The sequence below is a fragment of the Physeter macrocephalus genome, chromosome 7 (assembly GCF_002837175.3).
Source record: "Physeter macrocephalus isolate SW-GA chromosome 7, ASM283717v5, whole genome shotgun sequence".
In the NCBI taxonomy this organism is placed as follows: domain Eukaryota; kingdom Metazoa; phylum Chordata; class Mammalia; order Artiodactyla; family Physeteridae; genus Physeter; species Physeter macrocephalus.
In genome coordinates this window covers 67666381-67681099 of record NC_041220.1, presented here as the reverse complement: position 1 = coordinate 67681099, position 14719 = coordinate 67666381, and the positions used below count along the sequence as shown (strand labels likewise).

Genomic DNA, 14719 nt, shown 5'->3' with positions numbered 1-14719 from the left:
ACACATAAGAGGCATTCAAATAGCTGGTGGTGAATGAGAGAATGAAGCGACTCCTAAGGCGGTAAGTAGGAGTTTTCCAGATAAGGATGACAGGAAAGGTGTTCCAGGCAGATGAAGGAGTGTGCATGGAGTCACAGGAGGGAGCGAAACCATGGTAAGTCGGAGGAGCTGAACTGCAACCAGGCTGGAAAGCGTGTGGATGTGGATGCCGTGAGAGATGAAGCTGAGAAGGGACCAAATCAAGTAGGGTCTTGGAAACTGTGCTAAAGAGTCTGAACTTGATGCTCAGGGGTGACGTGAAACCAATAAGGATTTTAATCAAGGAAAGGATATAATCAGTATGTGTTTTTTAGAGTCCATTCCTTATTCTGTCAATACACTAATAACTCAAATCCATTTGAAGGAAAAAAATGGATATTGCACATAAACATAATTAGAAAGTCATCTGTCACCTCACCACTCAGAAATAACCACCATTTGACTATAAATAACAAGCAACCTGTCGCAGCTATCTATCTACTGCTGTGTAACAAACCACCCCAAAACCTAGTGGCCTAAAATAATGATATATTATTTTTCAAGAGTCTGTGGGTTAATTAGGATCAGTTGGGTGGTTCCCCCACTCCGTGTGGCTTAGCTAAAGATGCTCATGCAAGCTGTGTTCAGCTGGGAGTTTAGCTGAGGCTGGAACATCCAAGATGGCCTCCCATCTCCAAGAGCCTCTCTCTGCATGGGCTCTCTACTATCAGTAACCCAACCTGCTTCTTTGCACCATGGTGGCTGGCTTCCAAGAGGGATAAAAGGGAAGTTCTTGAAGCCTAGGCTTAGACATGCACTGAACTTCTTCCACTGCACATTAGTAGGCAAAGCTAGGTCCAAGGCCAGCTGAAGTTCAAGGGGAATGGAATCTACCTCTTGATAGGAAGAGGAGCATGTGTGCACAGGGATGAGAGGACTCATTGGCTATTAGGAAACCATCTACCACACAATCCGATTTGCTAACCACAAAGCAAAGTTGTTGACCATTTCTGGTATAAATAGTTAGAAAAACTCAGGTCAAGTGACAAATGCAAAGTACATGGTGTTTGGCCATGTAAGAATCTGATAAGTCAGTTGCTTAAATAAGCTGGCACTTGGCGTGCATGCCACGGAAGGTGGGAGGTAGTGTGGAACATCATATTAGAACCCAGTGTGCAGTGAAAGAAAGTGAAGGAAGAAGGCAGATCCTAGACCAAGAAAATGGTTAAAATTGTATTCTGGAACCAATGCCTGTACACTTAACCTGAGTATTAACTCCAAGCATAACAGGTGAATGAAACACATTATTTGTCCAATCCCACTTCCTGAGAGTCAAATGGGTGGGGACCAAGGGGTCAGGGAGAGTTGTATTTCAGCATGCACTCTGGCAGAAGCAGCAAAGTGTGCACACCACATCCTAGGAAATGACAGAATTGAAACCTGAAAAGCCAAATCTCTTGCCAAATCAAGGAGCAAGTATGAGACCAAAACGGCAGCCTTCTCCTCACCTCTGCTGTGAATGGGGCAGGAGGCTTGATCCTCAATTTTATTCATCACAATTATGGGAAAGCCAACTGGTTGAATGGCCCGAGAAGGGCATAACCAGGCTCCTGGACTTGTCTGTGAGTCTACTTCTAACGCCTAAAGACAAAGGACAGTGCCTCTCTAGTCCTGTCTTCCTCATCTCCACTGCCATTGCCTTAGTTCAGTCCTTCATCACTTCTTGGATTTTTGCAGGACTCCTGATTGGTCTCCCCATTACGTCATTCATCTCTACCTGCTCCATCTTCCACATAGTTGCCAGTTACCTTTTTTTAATACACATTTTATAGCTCTAGGAAATGGCAAGGAAAAGACAGACCAGAGAAAGGTGCCATGTTCTGATTAGGAAGAGACTTACATGTCACAATATAGACTTTATCCTGATTGAGAGGTACCTACTAAATAATTTTTCAGGAGAGACAATCAAATTTGCATATTTTTAAACGTTTTGCATATTTCGAAAGGATATCCAGGCAGCAAGGGGATCAGAAGTAAGCCTGGAGACTGAGAGATGATTAGGATATTGTACAATAGTAACCCTGCTAATAGAGAACAGGTCTGAGCCAAGCCACTGGCAGAAAAGTGGAGACAGAGTAGATACACAGTATAAATGATAAATGGTGACCTCCAGGCCGGAGGTAGCAGGCAAGAAGAAATGAGGAAATCACCTAAGTTTCCAGCTTGAGTAGATGGAATACCTACTCTCAAAACAGACACACAGGAAGAGCAGGTTTGGGCGTAATCAGAAACTTCCGAGTGGGATGACCAGTTTTGAACAAATAGGTTGGGAGCTCGGGAAAATGGTCTAAATACAATGAAAACCAGAAAGGAGAATAGATGAAGTCACATGTGGACAGATTCACACAGAAAGACCATGTAGTAAGAAAAGCAATAAAACCCTAGAAGAACTGAAGAGGGTTCAAGACTTGCAAAGCCACAAATAACTTTTACAGCTCAACAAATCAAAATCTGAAAGCAGAATATATTGTCTACTATTTGCCAAAATGGCTTAATAAGAGGGGAGGGTCCTTCAAGCAGAGATTCTCCGGAGGGTAGGAAAACATGTCCCTATTGCCAGGGAAGAAGAGGTATTACATGAAAACCATATTCTGTATATCTCATTTTCTAACCAACTAGAGCAAACAAAGGTCTACAAAACCAAACTAGATAGGGAAACCCATGCAAAAAAAAAAAAAGGTGGTGGAGGCCAACACTTGCAGATCAAGCCTAAAGCTTGGGAAAAAAGATCCAAAGAGCTAGAGGCTGGCAAGGTCCAGTCAAAGCTAACTCCCCTAGTGCTTATTCACCAAGCGACCTTCTGAAGAGAATTTGGCTGTCTGCAGAGAAACTGTACTAACCTGCCAACATGAGTATTCTGGTCTACTTGATACCCTTTGGCTTTCGCTATAAACTAATAGGCATTCAGGTTAATATGTCACTCTTTTAATATGAGTACACCCCAGAGAGAGGTCAACTCTCCAGTGACAGATTCACTTTCAGTATCTCCAAGCCTCAGGGCCAAACTGCAGTGAGGAAATACTACCTGGAGGACTTCTGGTAACCAGAGACAGGGCTTATCCTGGAGGCACTCCAGCCTCACTTCAAGCCTCCCCTCTGAAATACAGCAAGCACCTTTTCTTTTTCACCAAAAAGTTAAAAATTAAAATGTGACTGCAAACAAGGCGTACAATTCATTAATATTTTTATTTTGGGTTGTAATCTATTATTACTTCAAAAAGATTCACTTCAAAAAACATCCAATGGATGCTGACTTACCAATAAAAAAGTAAGTCATCGTTATATGATTTATAATGCAGAATACACAATAAATTATATTTACATGCAATGACTAGACTATCACACACACAGTAAAAAAATACAGGATTTTTATGTACATTTTTAAAGATTTACATTTTCATATACAGTTTATAAAGTTTAAAAAAATTCTCTGTACAAAATCTCATGTGTACAGAGTTTATAAATCCCTATTCTTATGGCTGTACCACCACACAGATACGCTTAAAACTATAATACTACAAACACTTAGGTTTTTGGTTTTTTTTACACTTCATATTCAGTCTTGGCACCCATGTACAATATCATTATTTTTGAAACGTGAATTACAAAGGAAATACAATGTAATCATGCAGACTTTTTTAATAGAAGAAAATGAGACAAAATGTGCTGCTAGATCAACATTTATCAATTCCATAGTTACCTAGTTCTGTTCAACTTGCTGCACTGCTCTCATACAGGTACATGCAAAACTAGATTATGGATTGTTTTAAAAACATTAAAATAATACTATAGTCTGACAACACTTAGGCATTAGGAATGCAACTATCCAACAACCTTAGTCTGTTGCTTATTTCTGTTTTGGCAGAAACCTCAAAGAAATGAAGATATTACATACTAAAATTCACAGAAATGTCAACATTATAATTCCTAAGTTTCTAGAGTCTGCATCAGATAGAACACTGATCATTTAAAAAAACAAACAAAAAAAGGTTTTTGACATTTAAGAGTATATTCTCTGCTCTGAGAATGGGGGGGAGAGAGAGAGAGAGATCTAAGATAAACCATTAAAGGATTATCCATTGTCCCTGCTAAGGAAGCACTTGCACACTCCCAATCTGTTTCAATAAAGACACCTGAAGGCTTTATAAAAAAGTTGAAGCTACACTATTCATCTTTAAAAATCTTCTTGAAAAGTAATAAATTGAAGGTATCAGCACCTTCCCTCCTCCCCCACGTAGCTAAAGATCAAGGAGAAAAATAAAGTGCCAATGTCTGAAGTATTGTTAATTTTTTAAGAGGCACTAACCCATTTGATGGCTTAGGATTAAATATGAAAATAGGCCAGATCTGATCTGAATAATAAATAGAAGGTAGGTATTCCAGAGTCTATGCAATTCCTGCCTAGATGGGGGCTGCACCAGGAAACTACCTACTCCCCCATTTATTGCTTTGAAACCTGTACACACACTTTAATTTTGGACCCAGAACAATGAGATTTCTAAGACGGAAAGCACAGTGTCTGTGCCACTTTGAAGCTGAAGAAGAAAGTGCACTCCTGATCACTGTGAGGGGAGCTGCTGAGGCTCTCTTCTCCACAACTCATATCTTCACAAGAGTCCTCGCTAAAAGGAAAAGGAGACAGAGAGAAGAGGATCCCATCATTTAAAACACATTTAAATGTCGTACAGGCAAAATTAAACTCCTGAACAAGTAGCTCTAGTCTCAGGATTTTTACATTCAAAATTTAAGCTCTACAGAGACAAAATTTAACTTAGAAGGACTTCCTAAAGTGAAGTGTATTGTAATCTCCTTAGAAAATACAGATTTGCTTAAGAGGTTTAAACAAATTACCACTTGCCAAACTATTATTCTTGTACCAAGTAATAACTCTGTCAGCAACTATAAAATTCTAAGTATTTAAATCCAATAAATGCAAACTAATGACAAAGATCTCCTATCACATGGTTTTGATGTCTTTCTTGCATCAATAATTGCATCACTGAACTTCTCAAATATCAAACTAAGAAACCAATGAGCTAGGAAAATGGAACTTATGGTCTCTTCTCCCTACAGCATAAAACAGTGAAATTCAATAAAATTAAATAATTCACTTTACCAACAAAAATAAACTCTGAATAAGATGGCATTTGACAAAACTAAAAATCTCTACAGAACTCTGCTGCATCAGTGGTAGTAGTTCCCTTTACTTTCCAGTCATTTAACCTGCAGCCTCTTTCCATAGGACCATTTTAGAAATTCATACTAATGTTAAAAAACCCAGAATGCTGTTTTTTAAACTAAACTGTATTTCAAAAAGCAAAGAAGATGGGAAACAACCAGTTTTTTTAAACAGGAGGAGTGAAATAAGTCAGAGAACAATAAATACTGTATGATCTCACTTATATGTGGAAGCTGAAAACACAAAACACAACTCACAGATGCAGAGAACAGATGGGTGGTTGCCGGAGTTGGGGGGAGGGGGTGGTAGGTGAAGGTGGTCAAAAGGTACAAACTTCCAGTTATAAGTCCCGGGGAGGTAATGACGTATAGGATGCTGGTTTTGTTGTTGTTGTTGTTGTTGTTGTTTTGTTTTTTTAATTTTTATTTTATTTATTTATTTTTGGCTATGTTGGATCTTCGTTGCTGCACACGGGCTTTCTCTAGTTGCGGTGCGTGGGCTTCTCACTGCGGTGGCTTCTCTTGTTGCAGAGCATGGGCTCTAGGAGCACGGACTTCGGTAGTTGTGGCCCACGGGCTCTAGAGCGCAGACTCAGTAGTTGTGGTGCACAGGCTTAGCTGCTCCGCGGCATGTGGGATCTTCCCGGACCAGGGCTCAAACCCGTGTCCCCTGCATTGGCAGGCGGATTCTTAACCACTGCGCCACCAGGGAAGCCCCTGTTGTTGTTTTTTAATTAAGAAAAAAAGTGGGGAGCGGGGGTACACTTCCAAACTATTGCCTATTTTAATAAAACTACTTCTGGTTAATTTTCTTACCCAAAGAAATGATGCTATCAGAGGTAGGGGCTCTGATACACAAAAATCAGTAACATTTAGTCTGGGGAAGTCTCATTAGTCAAGGAACCTGCTTACCTTTCACTTCCATCAAAACACCCCACCTCTGGTATTGTGGGCAACTCAGGAACACTATAGTAGCTATTGTGGAGGTTCTGGGCTGTGCGCCTTGAAACAATCCAAACCAACTTCTTAAGATCTGGTTTGCAACATTCAGGAGAAGAATATTCAGCAAGGCATTTAGAAACTAACTCCCTCCAGTAAACAAACTCGGAGTCATTAACCTGAAAAAAATATTTAAATGAAGAGGTTATGACAGCGGTTCCCAAACCTTGCCGCACCTTGGAATCACCCTGCGATCCTTAAAAAATAATGATGCCTGGGGCTCCAGCCTCAGATACTCTTATTTAATTGATATGAGGTGTCATCTGGGCATCAAGGTTTTTTAAAGCTCCCCAGGTGATTCTAATGTGCAGTCAAAATTTGGTAACCACTGCTTTAGGGGAGGAGCACCACAGGTATAAATCATTTACATAGGATTCAATACAGAGAATACTCTGCCTATCTTAAGAAAGCACACAAACCTAAAAACACTAGGTCTGTTAATAAATCAATTATCAAGTATATACTTTGATAGTCGCAATGCAAAGGAATTTAACATAATTTACGTTTCTGTAACATAGCACTACTTGGATTGCTAAAATACGCATTTACATTAAGACACCAGATATATGCAAATGGAGAAGTTGGCAATGTGAGAGAAGAGGAATTCCCCCAGAAGGGCACAGTTCCTCCACCACTGGGGAGTGCCCCAATTTATTTCATGGAATCAATTTTCACCAAAGATGTTTCCAAATGACATTATCATAAAAGGTTTAGATTCAAACTAGTAAATTCGTGTTTAAAATAAAGCTGGAAGTTATGTATTAAAACAAAATGCTTCGGGCTTCCCTGGTGGCGCAGTGGTTGAGAGTCCGCCTGCCGATGCAGGGGACGCGGGTTCGTGCCCCGGTCCGGGAAGATCCCACAGGCCGCAGAGCGGCTAGGCCCGTGAGCCATGGCCGCTGGGCCTGCGCGTCCGGAGCCTGTGCTCCGCAGCAGGAGAGGTCACGGCCGTGAGAGGCCCGCATGCCGCAAAGAAAAAAAAAAAAAAGCTTCACATTGCATATACTTGACCACAAAACATGATTTTATATCATCTTGGCCTCCATTTCCACCTAATCCAGTCACATCTTAATCCCCTGGCAGCCTGGCTTCTACCACTCTCTTATTCTCCTGACATCACCTCCTACATCCCCTACGTGGGGAAACCGCCAACACTGAAAACCCAGAGTTTTAATCAACCCCTAAGCAAAGGACTCCCAAGAATTTCTTACGGTTTCAACTATTATTTCCTCATGGGAAATTGCTAATCTCAATCTCCAACTATAATTTATCTGGAGTTTTTAGTCCAGACTGCCAAGTATCTGCTAGACAGCTACCTATCTGAAAGGTATACAAGTACCTAAAATCATACTTCTTTGATCACAGTTAACTTCTCTCCAATTTCCCTCAATGGTACCAATATTCTCTCTACCATTAGGTCCAAATCTTGGTCACTTGTGACTCCTTGCCTCATTTCCATGCTTGGCCTCTAAAAACCATTGAGTTGGGTGTACTTCCTCCTGCTTGTGACTATCACCTAGATATTCTATCTACAAACCTACCCTAAAATGATTCCCAAACCCTTCTAGCCCACCAGCTTCCTAGCCGTAAGCCTTTGCTGCCCAAACTGCCACTGTCTAAGATTCTTTTGGTAGAACCAGGTTCCAACACATTGTGCCTCTCACGGTCTACCCTACTTCTCTGCTAACCAAATCCCGAAGTATTCCCTATGTTCAAAGACACAGACCCTACGGGACTGCAACACAGAACAAGAAATGACAGAATACCCTGCTTCGTGTTCAGTTCCATACTTCTCCAACTACACTATCAGTTTAAGAAAAATGACTGTGCTTATGTTTGGTTTACACCTCTTTATGACTGAAAAAACTTATCAGGCTGGCCTGACAAGAGTGTTTATAAGAAAAACATAGCTGATGTTATCTTGGTAATGCTACTAAAGGGACGATGACTCAGTCCTACAGATGTAATGGGATGCCATTCGTGCATTTACTAACTCTACTTCTTAATATGCATTTTATTTTATTTTTTAATAAATTTATTATTTATTTATTTATTTATTTTGGCTGTGTTGGGTCTTTGTTGCTGCACACAGGCTTTCTTTAGCTGTGGCAAGCGGGGGCTACTCTTCATTGCAGGGCACGGGCTTCTCATTGCAGTGGCTTCTCTTGTTGCGGAGCACGGGCTCAGCAGTTGCGGCTCGTGGGCTCTAGAGTGCGGGCTCAGCAGTGTGGAGTGTGGGCTTAGCTGCTCTGCGGCATGTGGGATCATCCCGGACCAGGGCTCGAACCCGTGTCCCCTGCACTGGCAGGTGGATTCCTAACCACTGCGCCACGAGGGAAGCCCTTAATACGCATTTTAGAACAGCGTGCATGGGGCAAGGTAGACCGCTGTATTACCAACTGGCAAGAAGACTACAGAAGGGATGTCTAAACGCAGAAAGAAGCTAGCCTAAGTGACCAGGTTCCCTTCCAGGTTAATACTGTCTGGGTTGAAGCTGCATTTGTAGAACATCAACACTTAAAATACAAGAATAAATGAGTAAAAGTTAAGAGCCCCATAAAGTGTTACTTAATGATTAAGTCACCACAGAAAAAAATAAAACACTAGGAAGAAACTTGCTTTAAAGAATAAGTTCTGAAGATATTTACCTTGGAATGTTTCTTAACAAGCAGGAGAATTTCCAATAATTCAATGGATTTCAAAGTTTCTACTTCCAAATTGAGAAGGCACAAAGCTAATACAGATGGCTACAAAAAAAAAAAGAAAAATAATTTTTTAAATTCAAAATAGAAACTGGGGGAAAAAACAGAAACTGTGAGACATGTATAAGAAAGAAACTGACTTACTTTTGCTTTTGAAAAGATAAGTCGGCAGCAGCAAGCTTTCAGCTGAGCTTCCAGTTTATCAAGGCTCAGTATTTCTTTCCTATACAATGAAAAGAAAGAACAAACTATTTATTTATTAAACTTCTACAGATTTAAACAATTCTAAGGACTTGTCATTAAAAGTCCAAGCTGAAAGTCTGGAGCAGGTAAAAACATAAATTTCACTAGCGTTCTAACTCTTTACTGTTACTTATAGCAATGCTGAAGTAGAAAATCTTAATTTTTAACCCCACTGACCTTTCTGAAGTATGACAAAGTACTATAGTATGATATAAGTGCAACAAGTTTAAGGCAGTAGTAGCTTCCAATTCATAGTGCAATTTTTCAGAAATGATTTTTTCCATCCGTTTTATGTCAGAAGCAGTACATTTACATTGGCTAATCCGGATTACATCAAGAGTAGACGGAATATTGCATTCTTCTTCAACTATTTTAGCAGCCAGCAAAAAACAACAGACTCCAATGCAAGACAAATGTTTAGGTTTCACCTGAAAAACAAAGAACAAAACATTTCTTCCAACAATTGTCACTTTAACTTAGCAAAACAGACACTTGAAAGAATATTGTAGGGATTCCCTGGTGGCACAGTGGTTGAGAGTCCGCCTGCCGATGCAGGGGACACGGGTTCGTGCCCTGGTCCGGGAAGATCCCACATGCCACGGAGCGGCTGGGCCCGTGAGCCATGGCCGCTGAGCCTGTGCGTCCGGAACCTGTGCTCCGCAACGGGAGAGGCCACAACGGTGAGAGGCCCGCATACCGCAAAAAAAAAAAAAAAAAAAAAAAAAAGAATATTATAATGAGCCCCTATTCTTAAAACAGAACACAATCAAGCTGCTTCCCGTACTTACCCTTACACACAGTTATACTTAATCGTTTTTACATTTTAAGCTCTCTTATCCTCCCTTTAAAAAACAAAAAAGACATTTTCAGCATTTAAATTACTTAATTTAAATGCGGATAAAAATTTTTAATGCAAGTTCAAAAGCTAGGTTTCTCACAGTTATACATTATATTTCAAACTTATGAAATTCATAATAGCACAACCTCCCCCAAAATAAATTAAGCCTTCCAACACCAAGAAAATGTATTTCTTTGGATATAAAAATACTACATTCATCTTTGTATCTTCTTATCTATTTAAGAATCATCCCATACTTCACTGCAAATTTCCCCAAGAGAGATATTGCATCAGATGTGCAGAGTAGAGCATATGTACAAGCTGCCATGGACAGATGGCTTCCCTTTTCAGTGCCCTGAAAACTGACCCAGCAGCTGACAGCAATCCTACTGGCAGAAGTATCACCACATTTAACAGTTACTGGTAATTGGTTTTTTTTTAATTTATTTTTTATTGAAGTATAGTTGAATTACAATGTTAATTACTGCTGTACAGCAAAGTGACTCAGTTATACCTATATATACACATTTTTTTTCATATTCTTTTCCATTATGGTTTACCACAGGATATTGAATATAGTTCCCTGTGCCATACAGTAGGACCTTGTTGTTTATCCATTCTCTATATACCAGTTTGCATCTGCTAATCCCAAACTCCCATTCCTACCCTCTCCCACTCCCCTCCCCCTGGCAACCACCAAGTCTATTCTCTATGTCCCTGATTCTGTTTCTGTTTCACTGATAGGTTCATTTGTGTCATATTTTGGATTCCACATATAAGTGATATCATATGACTTGCTGCTAATTGTTAATAAGACTGTGGCTCCCTGCTTGGAAAAGATTTCTCATAGTGAAGGCAATAGGTCACCTTTAACATACTGCTATACTTCCACTTGCCATGTTTCAAGTGTTTAAAAACACCTAGGCTCAACAGAAACATAACGGAAGATTAAAATATGAAAACCTTATTTTGAGAGCTATGTATATAGAAACACCTAAAAAAACAGTAGTCTTCATTTTTTCACATCCTTAAAGAGAAGGTATGTAAGAGGTACAGGAAAATCTAACTTAAGATACAATAATACGCTTACTTTTGTAGTCTCTTAATCTGGACTAAAGATCACAATTCCGAATATTAAAAATGTTTATGTATAGTGACATAATTACAGTCATTTGCCAAATATTTACTGAATCCTTGTATTCTAGGCATCGTGCTAGGCACTGGGTATAAAAAAATGAAGTTTTATTTATAAAAACGATGAAATACCTTCATAAGAGCCAAGAATCTGTCCAAAATATTGACAGCCAGGACAAAAGTTTCAGTGCAAGATCCAAAAAAGTTGGTTAAACTCCTTAAATCTTCTACTTTGGCATTTCTCAATCTTGGACACAAAGTGTTATCATTCTGCAACAAAAACCAAGAGCCAAACTTTATGATTGTCTTAGAACTAGAATGGACAATACACACAGATTCAAATAAGGTAATTTTTTCCCTGGAATCTTCAAGAATATGGGGGACTATCAGTTAACCACAGCACTACGGTTTTTCAGATACAAAATGTGTATACAACACTGCTTTTTAAAAATATACATCATAAAAGACATTCAGCAATTCAATATAAAGCAAACTACTGCCACACTTCCAGAGGATAAGAGCAAATATAATTCAATTCCCTTGTAATGGACATCTAGAAGGTTCCTTGCTTGTTTTCTTTAAAAAAAAAAAAAATCACTTAAGAGCCTACTATACAGTATTGCATAGACAGAGGGTATTTCCACAAATGACCTGCTCAATTCCCAGGGAGTCTCCCACCCTGAAGCTGCAGGCTGGGGGGTGCCACATTTGAAGCCACACTTCCCTAGATTTAGTATCTCTCATTCTTGCTAAGAAACAAAAGCATGACCCTGTATTAAGATTCATCTTAGTACTCTAGGACGACCACTTGTGGTCTTAAGAAACTTTGCAGCCTTTAGTCTAGATTCAACTAAAAAAAAAAAAAAAAAATTTAAAGTTATCTCCCCAAGCCCTGTCAGCGACTAGAGCAAGTTATCTTTCCTGGGACTTACCTCCGGGGTAGCCTCGATCAAGCTCAGCCCTTTTTCTCGAGGTTGGAATCTCTGTTCCTGTTCTAGGTAGAGGTTCAACAATCCGAAGAGCTGGACCCCTTCACAACCGGCCAAGTGCTCTGCCCCCAAATCCTTCATCTGTAGCAAAGACACCACACACAGTTAGACTGTATCCTGGAGGGGGGAGGGGGGAAGCACAAAAGAGCTGAGGCCAATACCTCCAGCGAGGGGCGCCCCAGCACACCCCGGAGAAAAGCGGGTGAGGGCACCAGTCACGTCCAGCCGAACCCCAGAGCAATCCTCCCCCACCGCCAGGGAGGTGTGGCAGAGGGAGGGGCCGTGGTCACGTCCGCCGGCTAGCGCTGGGTCAGACCGGCCAGTCCCGGTCTCCCAGCCTTTTCACAAACAGGAAACTGTCCTCTGGCGGCGGTGTCCGGACGGTCCGCCCCACCTGAAGTCGCGGGCGGAGGGGTTTCTGTCCAGTGGAACGCACTGGGGGCTCCGAGGGCAGCGGGTCCGGGAGGTAGGGGCTTTGCACAACGTTGGGGGAGGGAAAGTCTCGCGACTGAACAAAGAACCGGAGGGAGGAGACTCCCAAGCCCCGCCCCTCCCGCGGAGCCCGTTTCCAGAAGCCCCTCTCGCTGGAGTCCAGCCCCCAAGCCTTCCCCATCCGCTTCGGCAGCGCCTCCTCTGAACAAAACCCGAGGGGCAGAAACCTAGGTCCCAGAGAGCGCTGGGGTGGCGCGACCCACCCGATCGACAGCCCGCCCCGTGCCCAGACAATACCCTTCCGTCCACCGATGCCTTGATTCCGCAATTCTGCGGAGACCCGGGGCTGTCAATCCAAGAAGAACCACCCCAGCGAGCCACCGTGACAAAATGAGGGGGGGGGACACCAAAGAACTGTCTTCAGCCTCCTCGACCCTCCATCCATCCATCCCATCAGCATCTCTCCGTCTCTGGGCGCCCACTGCCCCAGGGCTGAGGGCAGGACCGGAATCGCTCCCCAAGCTGAGGGGTGGGCACTCTGACATCGCTCCTCGCAGTCCCGACCATGAACAAAGAAGCTCCGCGATCCCGGGTGGGCCCACTCACCGTTCTCGAGCCGCGCCTCCACCGGCCCGCGGCGTCACGGTCGGATGGGACTGGGCGCGGCGGGGACGTCCGGACCTGTCTCCGAGGTCAGGGACCCGCCGCCTCAGTGGTGCCCCCGACCGGCATCCGACCCTTCCCCCCGGCCACCGCCGCCTCGGCCTCACAGCCCCGGCTTCATCCCACTCCCCGCGCGCCCACCCTCCGGCTGGGGCGCTGCGCCGGTCCCTCAAGCCCTGCCCCACTATGGATTCCACCGCCGCTGACGCCGCCACCACCGCGGAGGCCCCAACAAAACCCCTTGTTTTTGTTTTGAGTTTCCGACGCCCCCAAGGGGGCGGGGCACGTGACTCCCCGCGGAGGGATCCGCCGCCTCCTCAACAGACTTTGAAAAAGAGTCCCTCCTCTAAGTGTACGTCTCCAGCCAGCTTTGTGGCCTCCTCAACTCGCCTTTGCTTTACTGAGCCACTCCTCCCTCCCAAGTAGGAGGATGGAATTTGGGCACGGCTTTATTCCTCGATTGATCCTATGGAGGAAGGAAAGGGAGTGATAGGCGTGAGGGGCGGAAGGAGATAGTTTCTGGTCACATTGCACCTTTTAAAGGTCCCCGATTTGTTTTGTTTTCGCTGTTTTGAAAAGTCCGCCCAAAGTAGCGGGCTCCCCGATTGGATATCGGTGGGGGCGAGCAGGATGCTGAAGCTCTGATTCAGTCTCGAATCCGGATTGGCTAACTGATTATCCTTTGAGCCCTCTGATTGGTTTTCACTGTATCCTGCGCTTCTATCTGCCTCAGGGCCTTAGCAACTCTGGTGTCTGGATTGCGCATGCCTGGGTGGACCACTTCGGAGAAATTCACTAACCTGCCCAGGGGTCTGTACCTTCCCACCGCCATCACCAACACTGCCCCCCGACACACCCCCGCCCGCGGCCCGGTCCCAAGGGAATACCACGCGTGGTTTCCACCTCCGAAGAGCTAGAATAGCTAGATATCTTTGTGACAACTTCTTCCACCACGGGAGGGTTTTCTACGTTCCTTCTTTATTTTGTTCTGCAGGTCAATTTTGCGATAACCAGTCAAGTTATTGTAAAATTTTCAGGGTGCTTACTGATATATTTACGAGTAAAATGCTATCATCTTTGTGTATGCTTTAAAGTTTACCGACCAAAAGGAAAAAAAAAAAATGGAAAGGAACTGTGAAACAAGATTGGCAAAAAGAGTTGTTGAAACTGGGTGATGGATACGGGAGGGTTTGTTATACTATTCTTTCTACTTTTGTGTACCTTGAAATTTTTCCGTAATAAAAATAAATATTCAATAAAGGGACTTTTAAAAACAAAAGATTATCTGTGCACATTGACAATGGCAAGCAAACATCTAACAATTGCCTACCTCCTGAGGTTGTACTTGTACTGTTGTTTTAATGAAGACTCAGAGAGGCTTCTTGGTCCTTGGTCACCCATAAATTATCATTTATTGTCTATTACAGAGTTGTTATTAAGAGGCGACACGTCTCCTGAGGCGG

The 14719-nt window shown here is 42.8% G+C and overlaps 1 protein-coding gene across 5 annotated transcripts; it reads right to left on the bottom strand.

Annotated features, from left to right (window-relative positions):
* Positions 1–3463: 3463 nt before the first annotated feature.
* CCNG2 (cyclin G2) lies at positions 3464–14453 on the bottom strand. Of its 5 annotated transcripts, XR_008617829.1 has the most exons (9): positions 13200–14453; positions 12105–12242; positions 11305–11442; positions 9378–9628; positions 9102–9180; positions 8904–9002; positions 6169–6374; positions 5515–5926; positions 4562–4700 (listed from the first exon to the last, which is right to left on the bottom strand). XR_008617829.1 is itself a non-coding variant. In XM_007125042.4 (8 exons), the coding sequence occupies exons 2-8, from the start codon at positions 12240–12242 to the stop codon at positions 4577–4579; spliced, it is 1035 nt and encodes a 344-aa protein (XP_007125104.1). In that variant the 5' UTR covers positions 13200–14450; the 3' UTR covers positions 3464–4576. The 5 variants fall into 5 exon arrangements, 3 of the variants coding, with proteins under 3 accessions (XP_007125104.1, XP_007125103.1, XP_028347751.1); XM_007125042.4 differs by lacking the exon at positions 5515–5926 and having other exon boundaries at positions 3464–4700; positions 13200–14450; XM_007125041.4 differs by lacking the exons at positions 5515–5926; positions 13200–14453 and adding an exon at positions 12323–13177 and having other exon boundaries at positions 3464–4700.
* Between the last annotated feature and the right edge of the window lie 266 nt (positions 14454–14719).

What these genes read in the sequence shown, in the direction of transcription:
- CCNG2 (XM_007125042.4), bottom strand. Translation starts at nt 12,242, where the DNA reads ATGAAGGATTTGGGGGCAGAGCACTTGGCCGGTTGTGAAGGGGTCCAG. An exon ending in GATTCTTGGCTCTTATGAAG is followed by an intron (nt 9,629 to 11,304) that starts GTATTTCATCGT and finishes TTTGTTTTTCAG; the next exon opens with GTGAAACCTAAACATTTGTC. An exon ending in TTATCTTTTCAAAAGCAAAA is followed by an intron (nt 9,003 to 9,101) that starts GTAAGTCAGTTT and finishes TTTTTTTTGTAG; the next exon opens with CCATCTGTATTAGCTTTGTG.